Source organism: Corvus moneduloides, chromosome 3, assembly GCF_009650955.1.
Source record: "Corvus moneduloides isolate bCorMon1 chromosome 3, bCorMon1.pri, whole genome shotgun sequence".
Classification (NCBI taxonomy): Eukaryota; Metazoa; Chordata; class Aves; order Passeriformes; family Corvidae; genus Corvus; species Corvus moneduloides.
In genome coordinates, this window is record NC_045478.1 from 88,269,948 (window position 1) to 88,286,046 (window position 16,099).

General features: G+C 39.1%; 1 protein-coding gene across 1 annotated transcript in view; it reads right to left on the bottom strand.

Moving 5' to 3' along the window:
* Positions 1-16,099, bottom strand: part of KIF26B (kinesin family member 26B) — a 285,388-nt gene that overhangs the window by 190,047 nt on the left and 79,242 nt on the right. The window contains exon 3 of the mRNA XM_032102636.1: positions 7,276-7,809. Coding sequence (XP_031958527.1) covers positions 7,276-7,809 — 534 coding nt within the window. The remainder of the gene's footprint in view (positions 1-7,275; positions 7,810-16,099) is intronic.

A 16,099-nucleotide genomic window follows, 5' to 3' on the forward strand; every position in this document is an offset into this window, starting at 1 on the left:
TTTATGCAAAGCAATGGGAGAAACAAATGTCTTAGTCAATGAGACATTTGAGTACATTGATTTGTACTTTTTGAGTGATATCTTTGAGTGATATCCCTTAGGAATTTAAAGGGAAGCTCCTAAAAATTGCTTTCCAATTCCTTTGTCATCCTCTCCTGATCTCAATTAGTATGAGCTGCCTTTGGTTTAGTACATTTCTTTTTCCTCTCTTTTTGCAACAGATGTTGAACAATTAGTAAAATACAGGAGTACCAGCCACAAGAGTGAATCTTTATGCAAAAGTAAAGACCAACATGTTGCTCAGATGATTGATTCAACCCAAGAAATCTTTTAGAATCTTCACACACTCCAGTAAGAAATAATAATAAAAAAAAGTTAAAATAATTCTGAAATGTACAACACTTACATTGAAGTCTGGAAATGTTGTAGAAGCTATTGGAAAAGCACTTTTCACCGATCTGTTTATCACAGGCCTCCCTCCAAAACACAGCACCTGTCACCCATTTTCAGAACAGAGGGACACAGAGTTCATCTAAGTACTGAGTATCCTCCTCCCGGGGAACCCAGTTACACCTATGCCAGCAAGATTTGGTGGCAGTTTCAGAAATTCTAGTCCTTACCCATATATTGGATGTACTTACAGGTGCCTTCTCCACAGATTATAAGATACCAAATGCCTTATTCTATATGGAAATTCATATCTTACTTTTTTTTATCCTCATATCAGAAAGAAGGGACCCTTTCATTGCCCACATACGCACATAATCCTTTGATGAATTTTCCTAAGCTTTTGGACTCAATACCTTTTCTAGTAAGTTCCAAAAAACTGTACAGTGCATAAAGAGTGTATTTCCTCTTACTTCCAAACTGGGTGTATTAGCTCTCCATGTTCTCGAACAATGAAATAGAGCAGGAGCTGACCATTTTTCTCTCTAGTTCTGTGCTACCTTGTTTACATCATAGAAAATAAAAGGACAATTTTGTGTTGATGTATCAGTTTGTCTTCCCTCTTTTCTATCCCATCACTACATCAGTTTTCTCGCTGTTAAAAGACCTCCTCTCAGTTTATTTTTTTTTTTAATTAATGCAAGCAATCAGCACAGCTATTATCTAAGAAATGAAACTAGTCTCACATGTGGACAAAATCCTTAAGCTACAAGCAGGGAAGGAAACCAAGACTCCAAATCCTCACTAATTGTGATCTTCTGGCTTTTGCTAATTTACAGGATTAACTCACTCCTATAATAGTCCAGATTTCTTCCTCACATCACAATTGAGTCACGGGGTTTTCATATTCACAGGATAAGCCTATTTAGCTCTTTTCAGTCCATGGGATATCCTTTACCTCTTTCTTCCCTTGGTCACCCCAGTATCATGAAGGGGAAAAGTAATGATTCTAAGGTCATTAAGCCATGCATAAAAATGCCTTAAGAGATCAAATCATGCCAGAGTAATGCAAAAAAATTAACCTCTCCTACAGTTCACAAAGGCTCCAGTCTCCCCTCTTGATGATATTAGAAAATCAGTATACAACTGGGCTGTTAGTTGAAGGGGTAGACAGGAGGAATGAAATACCAATAGCCAATCCTGTAATATACAAATTGGATGATCAAACAATCATGGCAAAATGTCAACTGATGACATACTTTGACTTTAGTGGGGTCATATCTAATTATTAGTGACTTGGTTTAAAAAGGCTTTTAGTCAGGGGAAAGCTACTTCAGAGATAACAACTAATGCATGGGGGAAGAGGTCAACAGAGATAATCAAGCAAGGATATAATTTCAGTGCCAATGAATTTGTTTGACAATCTGTTTCTTGGCCCAGTCAAACAATCTTTGTAAATAAAATTCTTGCACTTTCAGTGTATAGTCTGACTCTGGAGTCACTTTGTTAAGAGTCCAGGTCACAGAATGGGAAAAAAAAAAAATCAGTGCAAGAATTTGCACACATCTGCTCAGCATCATCATTCATGAGCTCACAGCAATAGGAACAAAAAGGTTTTTACTACATTCAGGGAGCCACGATACTCAGATGTGGATTTCATACATAAGGTGACTGAGCTGCTTTTGAAACACAAGCCATCCAAAAAATTCTGGACCAAAGCCGAACAGCACAAAGGCAAAATACCTCCAGCATTTGGTATCTCAGGAAATTGTGTGTGGTTGCATAAGAACACAATACTAGAAAGGTCAGTATACAAATCTCCTTTTTTTGTTGCTAAGATGCTTTGGTAAAATAGGTCTGGCTCTGGGAAGCATGGAATAATTACGGAAGACACCTGTTAGTCTGCAGATGGAGCAAGTAACTTGATTTCTGTATCTTCCATTATATGCTTTAAAAGCTACCTAAATTACCCTGGCACCAATGTAGCAATCATTAACGTTTTATCTTTATCCTGCTGAACACTAAGAAGCAACCGAAGCAGCAGCAAACAGAAGAGAAATAAATTATACAGCAAAGACTTAGAAAAAAACTTGGAATTAAAATCCTGGATGGCAATACCTCCCACACAGGCATTGGCTCTCCATCTTGCACCCAACTCTAATCATTACCAGTTTCTTTTTAAAAGCCTGGGCCTGAATGAACTGATGTTTTATAAGACAGCCACGACCTAAGTAAACTCCAAACAAATCATTCATCACAGCAAAGCTCCAGAACAAGCGGGTACTTTCGCAGAGAACTGTTCTTCTAAACACACGTTATACATAAAGAGGAAACAGAAAGCACATACTGTAGGCTTTCATCAATTGTACACAAACAAAGCCTTTTATAATTCTCAATATGCTTGAGATCATTATGCCTGGGGCCAAGAGGCTCTCAGTAGTTTAAGATCTCATTTTCCAAACTTTTGGTTAAAAGAGTCTTTTCAAGAGCATGGGAGAAAGGAACACTTTTTTCTGTGAATATGTTATGTTCACAATGCCCCTACTCAAATCCTTACATGCACTGTGTCTTGTTGGTTACCAAAATCAAACTTCACAGCCTCAAGGTCAGGAGCAGGAGGTGCTCACCCACATTAGCCTCCACATTTTCTGTTAACCATCATTCCCTTTTATGGCTTAAATTTTCCTGGAACTGTTGACCCTCTCCAGTTCTTGGGCTTGTTCTGACCTTCCTGTCACTCAAATCTACCAAACACACTGTGCTAAATTTCCTTTTGTTTGCCTTTTGAAATTATCTACTTCAAGACATGAAAGATTCTCATGCAAATCCAGGACAGTAACTAGAAGACCAAGGAAATGCCTACTGTTTTATGTTCTGGAGCTCACGCTGCAATGAAGTTAATGCCATGCTTTTGGTTTAAAGGCACACCAACACGAGAACCAAGCAGGTAATTCAATATTTCAGTAAAAAGTGGAGCGCTTTGGCTCTAGAAAAAGTGCAACCAGCTTAATCTAGTCACTATTATCAACTCCTTTCCCTTTGAAAGGAAATCCTGAATCAGTCTGAACTCCTAAGGACTCAAGTCTTATTCTTTAATGTGATGTTTTTGTTTTGGGTACTTTATCAGCTTGGGATAATAAAGTAATAAAAATGTTATGCATTGAATTTAAGATAGCATTTTCTACAAAAATTACAAGAAGCAATAATTTCATCAAGGAATTTGCACTTTTCACTGCTACATTAGTACCCCAGGACCAAAGGGGTTTTTTTTCTTTGGAAGTGTTCAGTAGTCATTGGTAACTATCAAAAGTGTACTTAACACTGTGGTATCCTGTAATTCACACCAGCAGCTGCACAAATAATTACAGCCCTTCTCAGGTAAAACCTCAACAATTTAAATGAGTTTTCTCTGAGCAGGGAAGGATTGAAATCCCTTTGAATGATTGGGAGATCCACAGAAGCCTTTAAAAGAGTTAAAGCAGTCTGATCCATGGGGCATACCAATGCTAACTGCCGACGAGCATGGAAAGAGCACTATATTCAGACTGAATCAAATTCTACTGAATTTTGGCTGATATTTTTCTACATGTATTAAACAGAAACAGGTCAGTTTTGCCCTGACCATTTCAGGATTCCCATTTCCATAGAAGCGTTGTAATGGGCCATGCTCTTTGTTTAAGATTATCAATTCCATTTCCCTGCCTCAGATTCCCTGTTTTTTAAAAGGACTTACCACCAAAATTTGATTCAACCCCTTTTGAGTCAGGCCTAGGGGACATCACAGATCTTTAGAACCAAATCTTTGTTTCTGTTTCAAGGAGTGCCTAAATATGGAATCACATCAAACAGGGACTGTGGAGCCTGATGGGGTCATCTACACCATCTCCTTATCTCCAGGTAGGATCAGTTTTGCCTAAAAAATTCTTAGCAGCCACCCCTCTGCTGTTCTTAGGACACTCCATTGACTAGTTCCAATAATGCACCCATTAAATTACTAGAAACTTTTTACATCTGACATGCATTGCCAGTTGAAGATGGTATCACTTCCATTTTTTCAGATTTTAAACATATAATACATTACTAAATCTGGTAATGTATAAATGCCCATTTGTTTAGCTTATTCCTGATAGCAAGTGCTCTTTCTGCAAAATTAATTTAATAGTGGCATTTCATTTAAGACTTGTCCTAAACTACTGAAGTAGTCGAACCTTACAATATCACAGCACTTCCTTTTATTTATATATATTTTTTTTTATTTATTTTTATTGTTTTACTACTGGAACTGAAACAAAGTATTAATTAAGTGCCCAAAAAAAGGTTCTAATTTTAGGCAGTCTGGAAGGGAAGATGCTAGGAAAGGAGTAACATCCTACAACTTACAACTGTAGGAATACTTTTTGGTGCTTAAAATTGCAGTGAGTCTATTCTGAGCCACAGAATGTCACTTTCAAACTAATGTTTCCTCTTTTTTTGATGATACTTTACGGAATAAATCACAGTCAGTTTTCAAGGTACTCAACCATTTCTTTCAAGTTATCTAGACTGTCTAACAAAAGCTGATTTACAGTGGGAAGTGTCTACCACAGGTGCCATTAAGTCTAGAGCATGAGACTGCCTTCTCCCTGGACATCTATTTAACAAGATAATGATGTGGAAGGGTACTGCTCTTCTCTGTGCGAAGTGCAAGGGTTTCTATCCCAAGAAGTTATTTTCTACTCCTCTTAGATAATGCACAGTGAGGTTTTTCTCATCACTATTCTTAAGGGAAGGCAAGAAAACTTAATTAACATATAGACATTCACAAGTAAGTAGGTTAGCATCACCTTTTTTAATTCACCTCCAAATCAAGAAGGGTTCTAATTAAGATGAGATAACAGATTCATCCTCCTCATGCTCTTCCCCAGCAGAGTTTTGCAACTGTGGGTGCATAACAAAAATGTACTTATACGGGACAGAGATCTAGAATGTTCTGAAAATTATTAGCAAGTGAGATTGGTTTCTGCACACAAAAGCAGAAAAAAAGCAAAGCTTGCATCTTACCAATATTTGAAATTACACATAAATTACTTTTCAAACTTTTTGTACTTTCTTGACTAATTCCCACTCTGATACAGATCCTATGTAAACAAACACTAAAATCCTTTTGGTGTGCTTAAAGACAAAAGCTATCATTATTATTCCTCAGCTGGAGAATTAAATGTGACAACTTCAGTACAGTAAGAATTTTAACATTTGAGAACAGAACCTTAAAGGAAAAAGATGAAACTTACAATCAACATATTCTGACACAGACCAGCGTTGCTAGGCTCGTTTGGGTTTGGGGGTTTTTTTGTCACTTTTTGTTTGTTTTGCTGTTGGTTGGGTTTTGTTTGGTCGACTTTGGGATTCTTTTGGCTGACAGGTGTCTGGAGAGCAGGCAATCTTTTCAGTTTCAAGGTTATTGAAAGTCAAGGGTAGGGAAGAGTCCTGAACTTAACTGGAGCCAAACTACAGAATCAGTCTGGACAATTCTGAATATAAGACTCTTCTTAGTGAATGTTTTCAAGACAAAACTAATCATCAAGGAAATGCAAACACTATAAAAAAGTAAACAAAACCCATGTTTTCACAGAAGATGAACCTAAAAGATTGTGAATGCAATAAAACGGAACTAATTTTCCCAATACAAATAACAGTCATTCAGATTTGTTAAGGTGCATTCTTTGTTTAGTTTTTTTTCTTAGCTGAAACATAAATCAGATTTTTTTTTCTTAGATCAAAACTATGATCACATACTGACCTACCCACATGTGATTCAGGTTCATTAGAGCATAAATCCACAAAAGCATAAAGTCACATATTTTCCAGATAAAATAACTGTACTTCATTTCTGGTTTTACCTAGTTGCTTTGGTGCATGACTATATCTTAATGCTTATGAATAACATCACTTTTTTTCTGGCTGTAATATCAGTTAGTCATACTAATAAAAGTTAAATATTAATTTAGGGATCTATCTTAAAATATGTTCATAATTTAGTAGAAAGACCAACTTCCAAAGTTATTTATGTGCCTAAGGAAGCCAACAGGGACATTTGTGAGAACATGTGAAGAACAGGCTTATGTCACAATCTTCGAGTGCTTGGGTACTCTGAAAATCCCACCACCTGCAGTTAAGTGTGTCAGAAAGCCCACCTCCTGTCACACAAAAGCTTCTTCTGTGCCCTCTGCTGTGGATGGGTTCTACAGGTACTTACGGGTGTGGTGTACTAGAAAACAGCAGACCAAAGAGGAGGAAAAGAACATGCTGAGAAGTACATGAAAATATCCCAGAACTGCTAGGATCCAGAGATTCCTGGACCCATTGAATCCACTGGCATCAAGAATGTAGGCGACTTAGACCATGTCAAGGAAGTTAGTACCTGCTATATGTACTCAAATGATCATACACACACAAAATGGAATTAAAGATCATCTGGATCCTTCCTGAATACCAGCTCAGCAATCACTGGTGCACTAGTGCCACTTTCCACTTGGGAGTAAACAAGCATGGCTGGCTCCCAGCTGTTGCTCCAGCTGAGTATTCTAAGCGAAAGCGAGAGAGGACTGTGTGGGCAAATAACTGCAAATACTGTATGATTACTTATCTGCCATTAAAAACAACAGCTTGGTTCTGCTATTAATAACAGCTGAATTAATAGAAGGCATTCTCGTTAATACCACTTTTGATCTGTGTCTCCCCCAACTCAGTCCCCTATCAGGCAAACAGTGATTTATAGCACTCTGTGTTTTAGTGCTCACATACACAAGTGGCTCCACTTCTACCCCACAGGAGCTAACAGTGCCAGTAAGCCCATGCAAGCTTCAACAGGAAGGAAACAAGTACATTCTGTTATCTGAAAAGACTTACTTGGTAGGGGTAGAGAGTGACTCCATTCGTTCTTGACAAAGACCAGGTGCCGTCAAGGTACTGGTGGGCCTGGATAGCCACAGAGTTGAGAACATTACCATTGCTGGGGCTGGTGGCCATCTGAAAGCTGACCTTGGCTTGGTGTCCAGGAGAGCCATTTTTTTTCTCCACCCCATTTCCAATTCCTAGACTGTTGGGTTTTCCACTGTGTTTGTTGGCAACAAAGCCTGTATAATTAGATGGAGCATAAGGAGCAGGCATATATGCCCAGTCCCTGGGCTGCAGGCTGCCCATGTGCCGGGGACTCACCAATGTGGGGACATTGGAGAGAGGTGGGGGAGAGCCTGGTGAGGCATCATATTGTTCTGAGTTGGCAGCTTGCTCCAAGGTCAGCACCATCTGAATGGCCTCTTGCTTCAGCTGGTTCAGGTGTGTGGCACAAACATCACATCTGTTGTCCTTCTCATTCCACGCCTTACGAATGGTATTGGGAACTTGGAGCTTCTCGTGAATCACTGAAGAGAAGCCTGGGTCCTACAAATCAAACAGAGAAGGGTAAGGGGGGGGACAGGAGAGAAATGTTTAACCATGGTCATCACAGTGAAACACTATTACTGCATTTCAAAAGCAAATTTATGAGATAAGCTTAAATGCAAACAAAAGCTATTAGATGTAGTCAACATATGCCAGCAGCAGAGTTGAACAAAACTCAGAAACTAGATTGTGTTGGAAAGGAAAAATTCTTTTACTTTTACTGATAAGTGGCAAATATTATAATTCCACTGCAAGCTTCAATGCATGGCAGAGAAAAGGAATTAACCTGCTCCACACCACTGCACCTAATTTCTGGCTTGAATGAAATCTACTCTTAGTTACACAGGTGAGATTAAGAGCAACTCCACTATAGCCAGTGGACTTGTAGCAAGGTTCATAAATCCATCTACTCATCAATACCAGCTTGTGGTATTTAAAAAACCCAGGAAATACTCTGCAACAAAAATTTAACACTTCAAAGACAGCAGTAAAAAAAAAAAATTTAAAAGTACCACCACTCTCTCAAAAATCCTTTTCAGAATTCAAAATAGATGTATTCTTGGTAAATTAATTGATCAACTATCCACTTTTCAGCCAAAAAAGAAAAAAACAAATTAAATCAAGCCACCTTTTTGTTATTGAAATGATCTACCACTATTCTGGGTATCTGCTGATATCATAAAACTAAGTAACAATTTTCTTCAAAAAGTACAACATTTATAGAGTTAATAATCTGTAAATAATTATTTTCTTCTCTGAAAGCATAGTTCTGGTGCAAAACCACCTAATCAGGTTTAAAGCCTCTTGTCTTACAGCCTTACCTCATGGGTAGATATTTGAACATCAGTGGTGCTCCCCACAGGGCAATATGCCCCCTGATCTGACTACCATCACTGCATGCTGGTCCAAATTGCAAAGTGCAAATTGTGAAGCTGAACAGCAATCTTAAAGCAGGCTTGTCACCAGACTTGCCTGGTTCTTACAGTATCACACAGTTTTAGAAACTCACAGCAATGATGTGTGCATTGCACAGAGCAAAAAGTGACAGGTTTTTGATGGAAATATTTATTGGAATTTTCACACCACATTTCTACAGTTTTACAGATCAGGCAGGACAGACTTCACCTGCCCCTCCTTAATTTTTGGAGACTTACTGGTGGATTTTCTTATGCGTAGTCAAAAAGATTAATAATCAATAGTATCAGAATCTTTTTTCTCTTCATCTTTGTGGCTTTAACAGCTTTAGCAGCAAACTGAAATCAGAGAGTGTATGTGTGTGTGAGGGAGAAAAAATCCCACAAATAGACAGCACTCTTATCAAGTAATTAAGTAATTTGATGAACCCCATGCATCGAGATAGACAAATTTCATGTCTTGGTAGTTTGGTTGTGCTGGGAAAGTGGGTAGGGGGTATGATATAGGGAGGGAGAGAATTCATTGGTAGAGGGTCATATTCATTATGATCTGTCTTTATTATAGACTCAAGCATTTTATTTTCACTGTTTAACTACCGTGAACAGCTCCTCAGCATGCAGTGATTAATTGATTCATAAATCATGGTGCCTCTTTATGCACAGCAGCAAAAGAGCAGTTCCAGCCACAGAAGCCCGGGAGAGTCATATAAGCTGATGGGAAACAACAGGAGGCTGAGGTCTGATCAAGCCTCAAGGTGGTCATTTCTATTCTACACACAAAGGGGGTCAGAGCATCAAAGTGTGTCAGGAAGGCAGGAACTGGATTCTGCACCAACCTTTCCCCCTTAACCTTCGGGAAGGGGACTGGTGGAAATCAAGGGTAAAAAACAGGATGCAAAATATGTCAAATCACATTTTCCATCCCAGACCATAACTAGGTCAACAGATCACATCAGATATAGGCATCCACTCCATGATGCCAGGTGTGCAGGGAAATTATTCTCTATTTTCCCCATAATGAGCTAGACAAGCTACCTATACAGCTGAAGTGAGGTATGGGTCTTCTTTCCAGGCTGCTCCACGTCACTACAGGAGAAATCCTTGCCAGCTCTTCCTTCAGCTAGCAAGTGCCACAGGGGTGGTTGCTGTTCTTTGAAAGTTAACTTCCCTCAGGCAACTGGGCTTGGACCCAGGTAATTATATACAACATTCAGATCCAGCAGCAGTTCAACGTGGAAATTCCTGCATACTATGATAAATATTCCAAGGAAATAAAGCCTTCTCCACCGTAAGCAAATGTCAGCACGACATAAATATTCAAGTAGCACACCAGCTTTAAAGAGTGCTGGACAGCAGTGAATTCAGCTTCATCTCAGTGTTAAAACAAACATCAGATCATTCTCTGATACAACAATAAACAGAGAGAGAGAAGGAAGGAGAGAAGGCAGACTGTTCTTCCTCAGGAGCAGAAAGAAGAAACAGGCACAACCTGAATTTATTACTCCCAAGACTGGTCCTACTAATCTATCTGAATCTACTAGATGGATGGTTCAATACTGGATCCAAGACTGGGATATGAAACAGAAAAGTCTATGGGACAGCAAATAAATTTGGATAAACTCAGCTTCCAGAAGGACATTAGTCACATTTTGTTCTCAAAACAAAACTGATAGAGCCTAGAGAGTTTACTTCCTTATTCTGCACTAGGCAGCTCTACTATAATTTCACAGAAATGGCTGATAGCCTTACAACATATTTAGCAGGGAAGAGGCCAAAGCTGAACTATCTCTATACCCTTGCTCAAAGAGCAGCTACACTGCACTTGCTGTTTCAGTATTTCATCTGCAAGCAATCATCTGCACACATTCCCCCCAGAATGCTTATCAGTTCAATAACCAGTATCTTGTCCCATACAAAAGTGACAGGCAAGCCTCGCTGGATAAGTGCTTTGAGCCACCTGCACTGAGCAGCAGGAATTGAAAAAGGTTATAGCCTCTACTGAAACATGTGAGGTCTAAGAAACTCCACACTCCCTGGCACAGGAGCAGATTTGCTCGTGAAATCTGAGGTTGACACTAGAAATACCATTTATATTTTGGCACTCATTTCCAGTCCTGATGGAACAAAGCATAGTCACACTGAAAACTGAAAGAGGAGTTTAAAAATCACAGAAGAGTTTGCTTTGAGTTCAGGGCAAAGGTTCATGATGGTTTCTCTTCTTGCTGCAATAGTTCACCCAACTTTAGTATAAACAGCATTACTGTAAACTCCTATTCCTATAATAAACAAATGAAAGCATGTAAGAGGTCTGAAAGCTCCAGGAGATCAGCCACAACACAGACCATTGCATAACTGCACAAGGCAAGGAGCAAACTAAACAGAGTGCACACTGAGCTATGCTGCAAGAAGCCTTTTCACATTACCTTTGAGTTCTCAAGGTCAAGTAAACACCAAGATAGTAACTAATCCCTGATCTTTGTTCCTGAACTAAAAACCCATATGGGAAAGACAGAAGATGGAAGGAAATTTTGTGTGTTAGAGACCTATCACAGGTGACCTGAGGAATTGTTGTTTTACCCAGATAACAGGTACGGAGAACAGGCACAGAGAACAGGTGCTAGCTAATAAATATTGAAGTACACAAACAGCTCTACCAGGGTAAAAGCAGTCCTGACTTCATGGGGGAGGAGGAACTGCACGATTACTGTACAATAACTTAAGGTAATGCAGGAGCATCCTCTACCTCTTTCATATGCCTTCATAAACCTATACCACCTTGCTGTATAGTGTTCACAGTGTTCTAACTCCATCGCTAGGAAAGCAGATGACAAAGAGAATAATACTGTCCTTCCTGCCACCCAGATTAGAGCCCATCCATCTTCCTCAAGAAAGAAGGCAAACAACCACTTCCAGCATGAAGCACCCTGTTTCACACATATATTTACACAAAGCTCACAAAAGCTCTGTGATGAAAGCAGGATGATTTCAGCTGGTGGACACAGAAACAGGCAAGAAATAAGATGGACAATTTGCACTTTTACATATTATATGGAACCTAGTTGATCATAGATTTATATACAAATACCTCATGCACATTCTACTCTTTTGCAAGCATACGGCAGGCAGATACTAATACAGGTAATACTCACTAAGATTTCATACATAGCTATATTTTATTTGGTCAATGACAGCCTATGCAAGTTAGACATGATAACTTTATGTCATCACCTCAGAAAAAACTCAGATATACAATGGATCTCAAGATCTTCTTGAACAAATTTTGTTCTTCAACACCAGTATTACTCATTGCTCTTTACAGAAAGACAAGGAAGTCAATACTAACTAAATCACAGAGGCCAGCTTCTGCTCACAGATGCTCACAGAAGACTCATGGAGTTCTTTTGTTTCTGAAAGGGTCCATGCAGCAATGACAGGGTGAGGAGAGAAGTAGAGGAAAGCAATGATCGAACTTCTTCTGAGGAAGGAGTGTGTTTTCCAAATTCTCCCACTCCACAGGCAGGGTGTAGAAGAACTAATTAAGAAACTTTAGTAGGAGGGAAGCCTTACCCTTGTAAAAAATCCTATGACTCTGCAAACATCTCTGCTCTAAACACAGTCCTGTTAGTCCATAGTTGGTCTCTATTTAGGAAAAAAAAAAAAAGGGGGGTGGGGGGAAGGAGAGAAAAAAATAAAAAAAGAAAAAAAAGAAAAAAGAAAAAAGAAAAAAAAGAAAAAAGAAAAAAAAGAAAAAAGAAAAAAAGAAAAAAGAAAAAAAGAAAAAAAAAAAAAAAGAAAAAATCTCCTCCATTCTCCTTTCTCTCTTGAGGGTGTACTTTCCAGCTCAATAAAGAGATTATACTTGTAATTTACTTTTCAGAGGCACTCAGGCTATTTTCCAAGTGACTCTGCATCCTAACTTAAACATATCCTATCATCTTATAGGCTACATTTGAGACATTTGCTGTTTTCAGCATTCCAGAGCCCCAACAGTTGAAAAACAGCTCCTCACTGTTACAGTGGCACCACTTCTGTTAAAGCAAAAGTCCAAATATGCTGAAGTCAATGGGAGTTTTTCTTCAAATAAGCACAATGAGATATACACTCACACTCTTAATGAGCAGCACTGCACCATCAAACTGAGCTGGAAACCCTTGGATAAAAATCAGTTCACTTTGGTCAGTAAAGACTGAATCATCTGAATTACTTAAGTTGGCAGGATCTCTGCTAGCCCAAGCAGTTTTCTGGTAAGTAAAAGCTAAAATTGCAAAAGAGCAAGACCAAGGGGGCAGCAAGGTGGCCTCCCTTGTTCTATTGCTCTGTACACAGCAACTGACACCTTCTCTGGGCAAGATCACACTCCTTACCCTCCCTGCCACAGAAGTCATTCCTCACACCCAACACATCATCTTCAAATAACCCATCCATTATCACTCCCAGCTGAGCAAATGAAGCTATCTCCTTTGCTAGAAAAGAACATATTTCACTCTCTTCCTTCTGAAACTCTCTCCTTTTCCCAGCAGGAACATCCCCCACTGTTACTCCATGTTGGGGACAATAGAGAGCAATGAAACTGGAGAGCTGTAAGTGGGGAACTTGGGCAAAAGAAGAGACAGTGATCATGAGGAAAGCATAGTGGAATAAGAAAGAGCCTTTTTACATTAGCCTGTTTCCAGAAAGCCCTTGTAAAAGCACTGTCTTACCAACTACAGCAAAAAGTTCAGCAGTATTATTATACCCCACTTCTTTAACTATCACCATTCTTGTCTGTCAAACTATAACATTCTACTGCTGACTTGAGCCTTTCCTTTCAAAAAGGCAATGAGAGTACACCCTGTCCTACAGTCAGTATCTCCAAAACACATCTGGGAGACCAGCTCTTTTCAGAAAGAGGAGGAATTCAAAAATTAAGTCTTAATCCTGTCTGGTGCAGCCCTCACAACATTAGTATTTCAAGGTGTTTTTCTTGAGCTGGCACATACAACTGACATTTGAACTTCTATAATTTAACACTTGTCAGTATAAACCAGCTACTCTGCAGCCAGAAAAATGTGTTCCTTTGGTTTAGGCTGTTTTCTTATCTGAAAGAGACAGAAAGTCTGAGCAGGGTTCACCTTACAAACTCACAGCAGCAGGAAGCAGAAGACAGAAAACCCTGAGAAAATAGAAGGATTAAAAATGGAACAGAAAAAAAACAGGAGAAAAAAAACCTGAAAAGTGTTTTCTAATTGCTCCATGGATTGGCTCATGGCTCTGCTGATGGATCAGCACTGATGGACTTACAGCTGTACACATCTGGCACACAGGTGTTTGTGTTAGCATTCGATAGCTAGACAGCAGCCAGATTTTTAATTGGGTTGGGAAGAAGAGATGAAACAGAAGCAGGAAAATCTAAATACACATTCAGTGGTGCAAAATCCAAGTCTTGACCAATGAGCTCTGCTATGCAGTTGTCGAGAGCTCTGCCCATAGCAGGCACAGGGTCTCCTGGAGGGAAGATTCTTCTACAGTTATGTGGCAGACAAAGGCAGCTGTTGCTGAAAGAGCAGCATTTGTCAACACCCTTTTGACAGAACAAAGAATAGAAACAAACTCAGAATTGCAGAAACCTCAACCCTTATGCTGGAAAAAGCAGCAGCTCTATTCACCCTTATTTGCATTCTACTTTCCTGACTGGATATGGAAAGATTGCATTTGCTTTCTTAGCCACCAGAGCACACTCTGAGCTTGTGTTCAACAGATTGTTCACCTTGATCCCCTGGTACTTTCCTGCATCATTGCTATAAACAATTTTGTGTCATGCATGGAGCCCAGATGTACTTCAGATGCATTTTTGATCAAGTTTCCAGTCACCTCACAGAAGTCAGTGGCTATTGCTGCCTCTTCATTCAACTGAGGTCCAGCTACAGATTTGACCCAGCTATTGTTAGGATCAGATGCTTTCATGAGCTTACAAACTGTTAGCCTTATCAACCAAGTGTGACTCTCACTCCTCACCGTAGTGGCAGTCATGATACCTTTTTGCCATAAAATCCCTCTGATGCCATTGACAAAGACATTGTCCTGTATAGCTGATATCCTTTCACTTACCCTTTCAAGCCCATCTGGGATAAGCATGAAGCATGACTGACCTATGATTACATGGGCCAGACATGGTAAAATGCTGGAATAACATTAGTTTTTCTTTGATCCTTTCAAACCTCCCCATTATTAGAAGCTTTGATAAACATCTAATCAACAGATCACTTGAACCTCTTTGAGTAACCAGGATGCAATAGCAATTCTTGTTCTGACACATCCCCAAATTTTCAAAGTTTAGCTTGCTTCTCCTGAGAGGAAAGCATCAGAGTTCTTTGACAAATGCCAGCACTGAACTACTCTTGACACAGAAACCAGTGATTTCTCAAAAAGCTGTCATACCTGAAATGAGGTAACTAAATATCACAAATGAGAAGGTCGGAACAGTATTTGTGACACCTATATGCTTACTGTTCTCCTGATTAAAAAGAGTTTTGTGGCAAGCTAAAACCACTTGTAACTCCTTTTCAAACATGAGAATCTCTTATTTTAAGCGAACAATCGTTAGAAAGATTATTGTAGGGTTTATTTAATAATTTAGCAATCTCAAAAGAACTATTCAACATGTAACATTTTTTAATCAAATCTGTTCTTCTTCAGCACATTTACAATTGACAGGCATCAGAGAACCAAAAACTTTTGGGCCTCTTAGCTAACTTTTGTATCCTGCTTTTTTAAACTACTTCTGCAGCTCTTATGCATTTCTCTCCTCTCTGAGAAGCATTATTATCCTTAAATTGCATGCAAGACCACAGTTTTGGAAGGGAAGAAATTTCAAAAAAAAAAAAGGAAAAAAGTCAGTAGATTGATACAGGTTATTGGTGGCTTTTACAATGGGTAAAGAACTTTGCCTTTGCATGTCCAAAGTTCCTTTTCATTTTGGGTTACTGTGTTCTTCTGTTTTAATTCACTTGATGTTTGGAAAGAATTTTACCATTTTGTCCACTTCACACTGAGGTCCCAATGAGATGCAGCAAAGCTACCTTTCATTCATCTTGAATATGCTCTCCTCAAGCAACATTCATTCAGGTTCTCTTTTATAGTTTCTTTTCTGCTGCTATCAGATTTCCACCTGTCTCAGCTTGACTGGAGAGGAGTTGGGAACTTCAAGGATACAGATTGATTAGAATTGGAGCATTGCAAGTCTTAGTACAGAACTAATCATGGACAGCTAAAACCTGAAGAGTTGCAGTTTAACAGGGTCATTTGAAATTCACACTTTAAACTGACCTTCTTTCATGTCCTTGAACATGAAAACACCAAGCAACCCAAGAAGTCTTATTCTTAGCAAACAGAAGTAA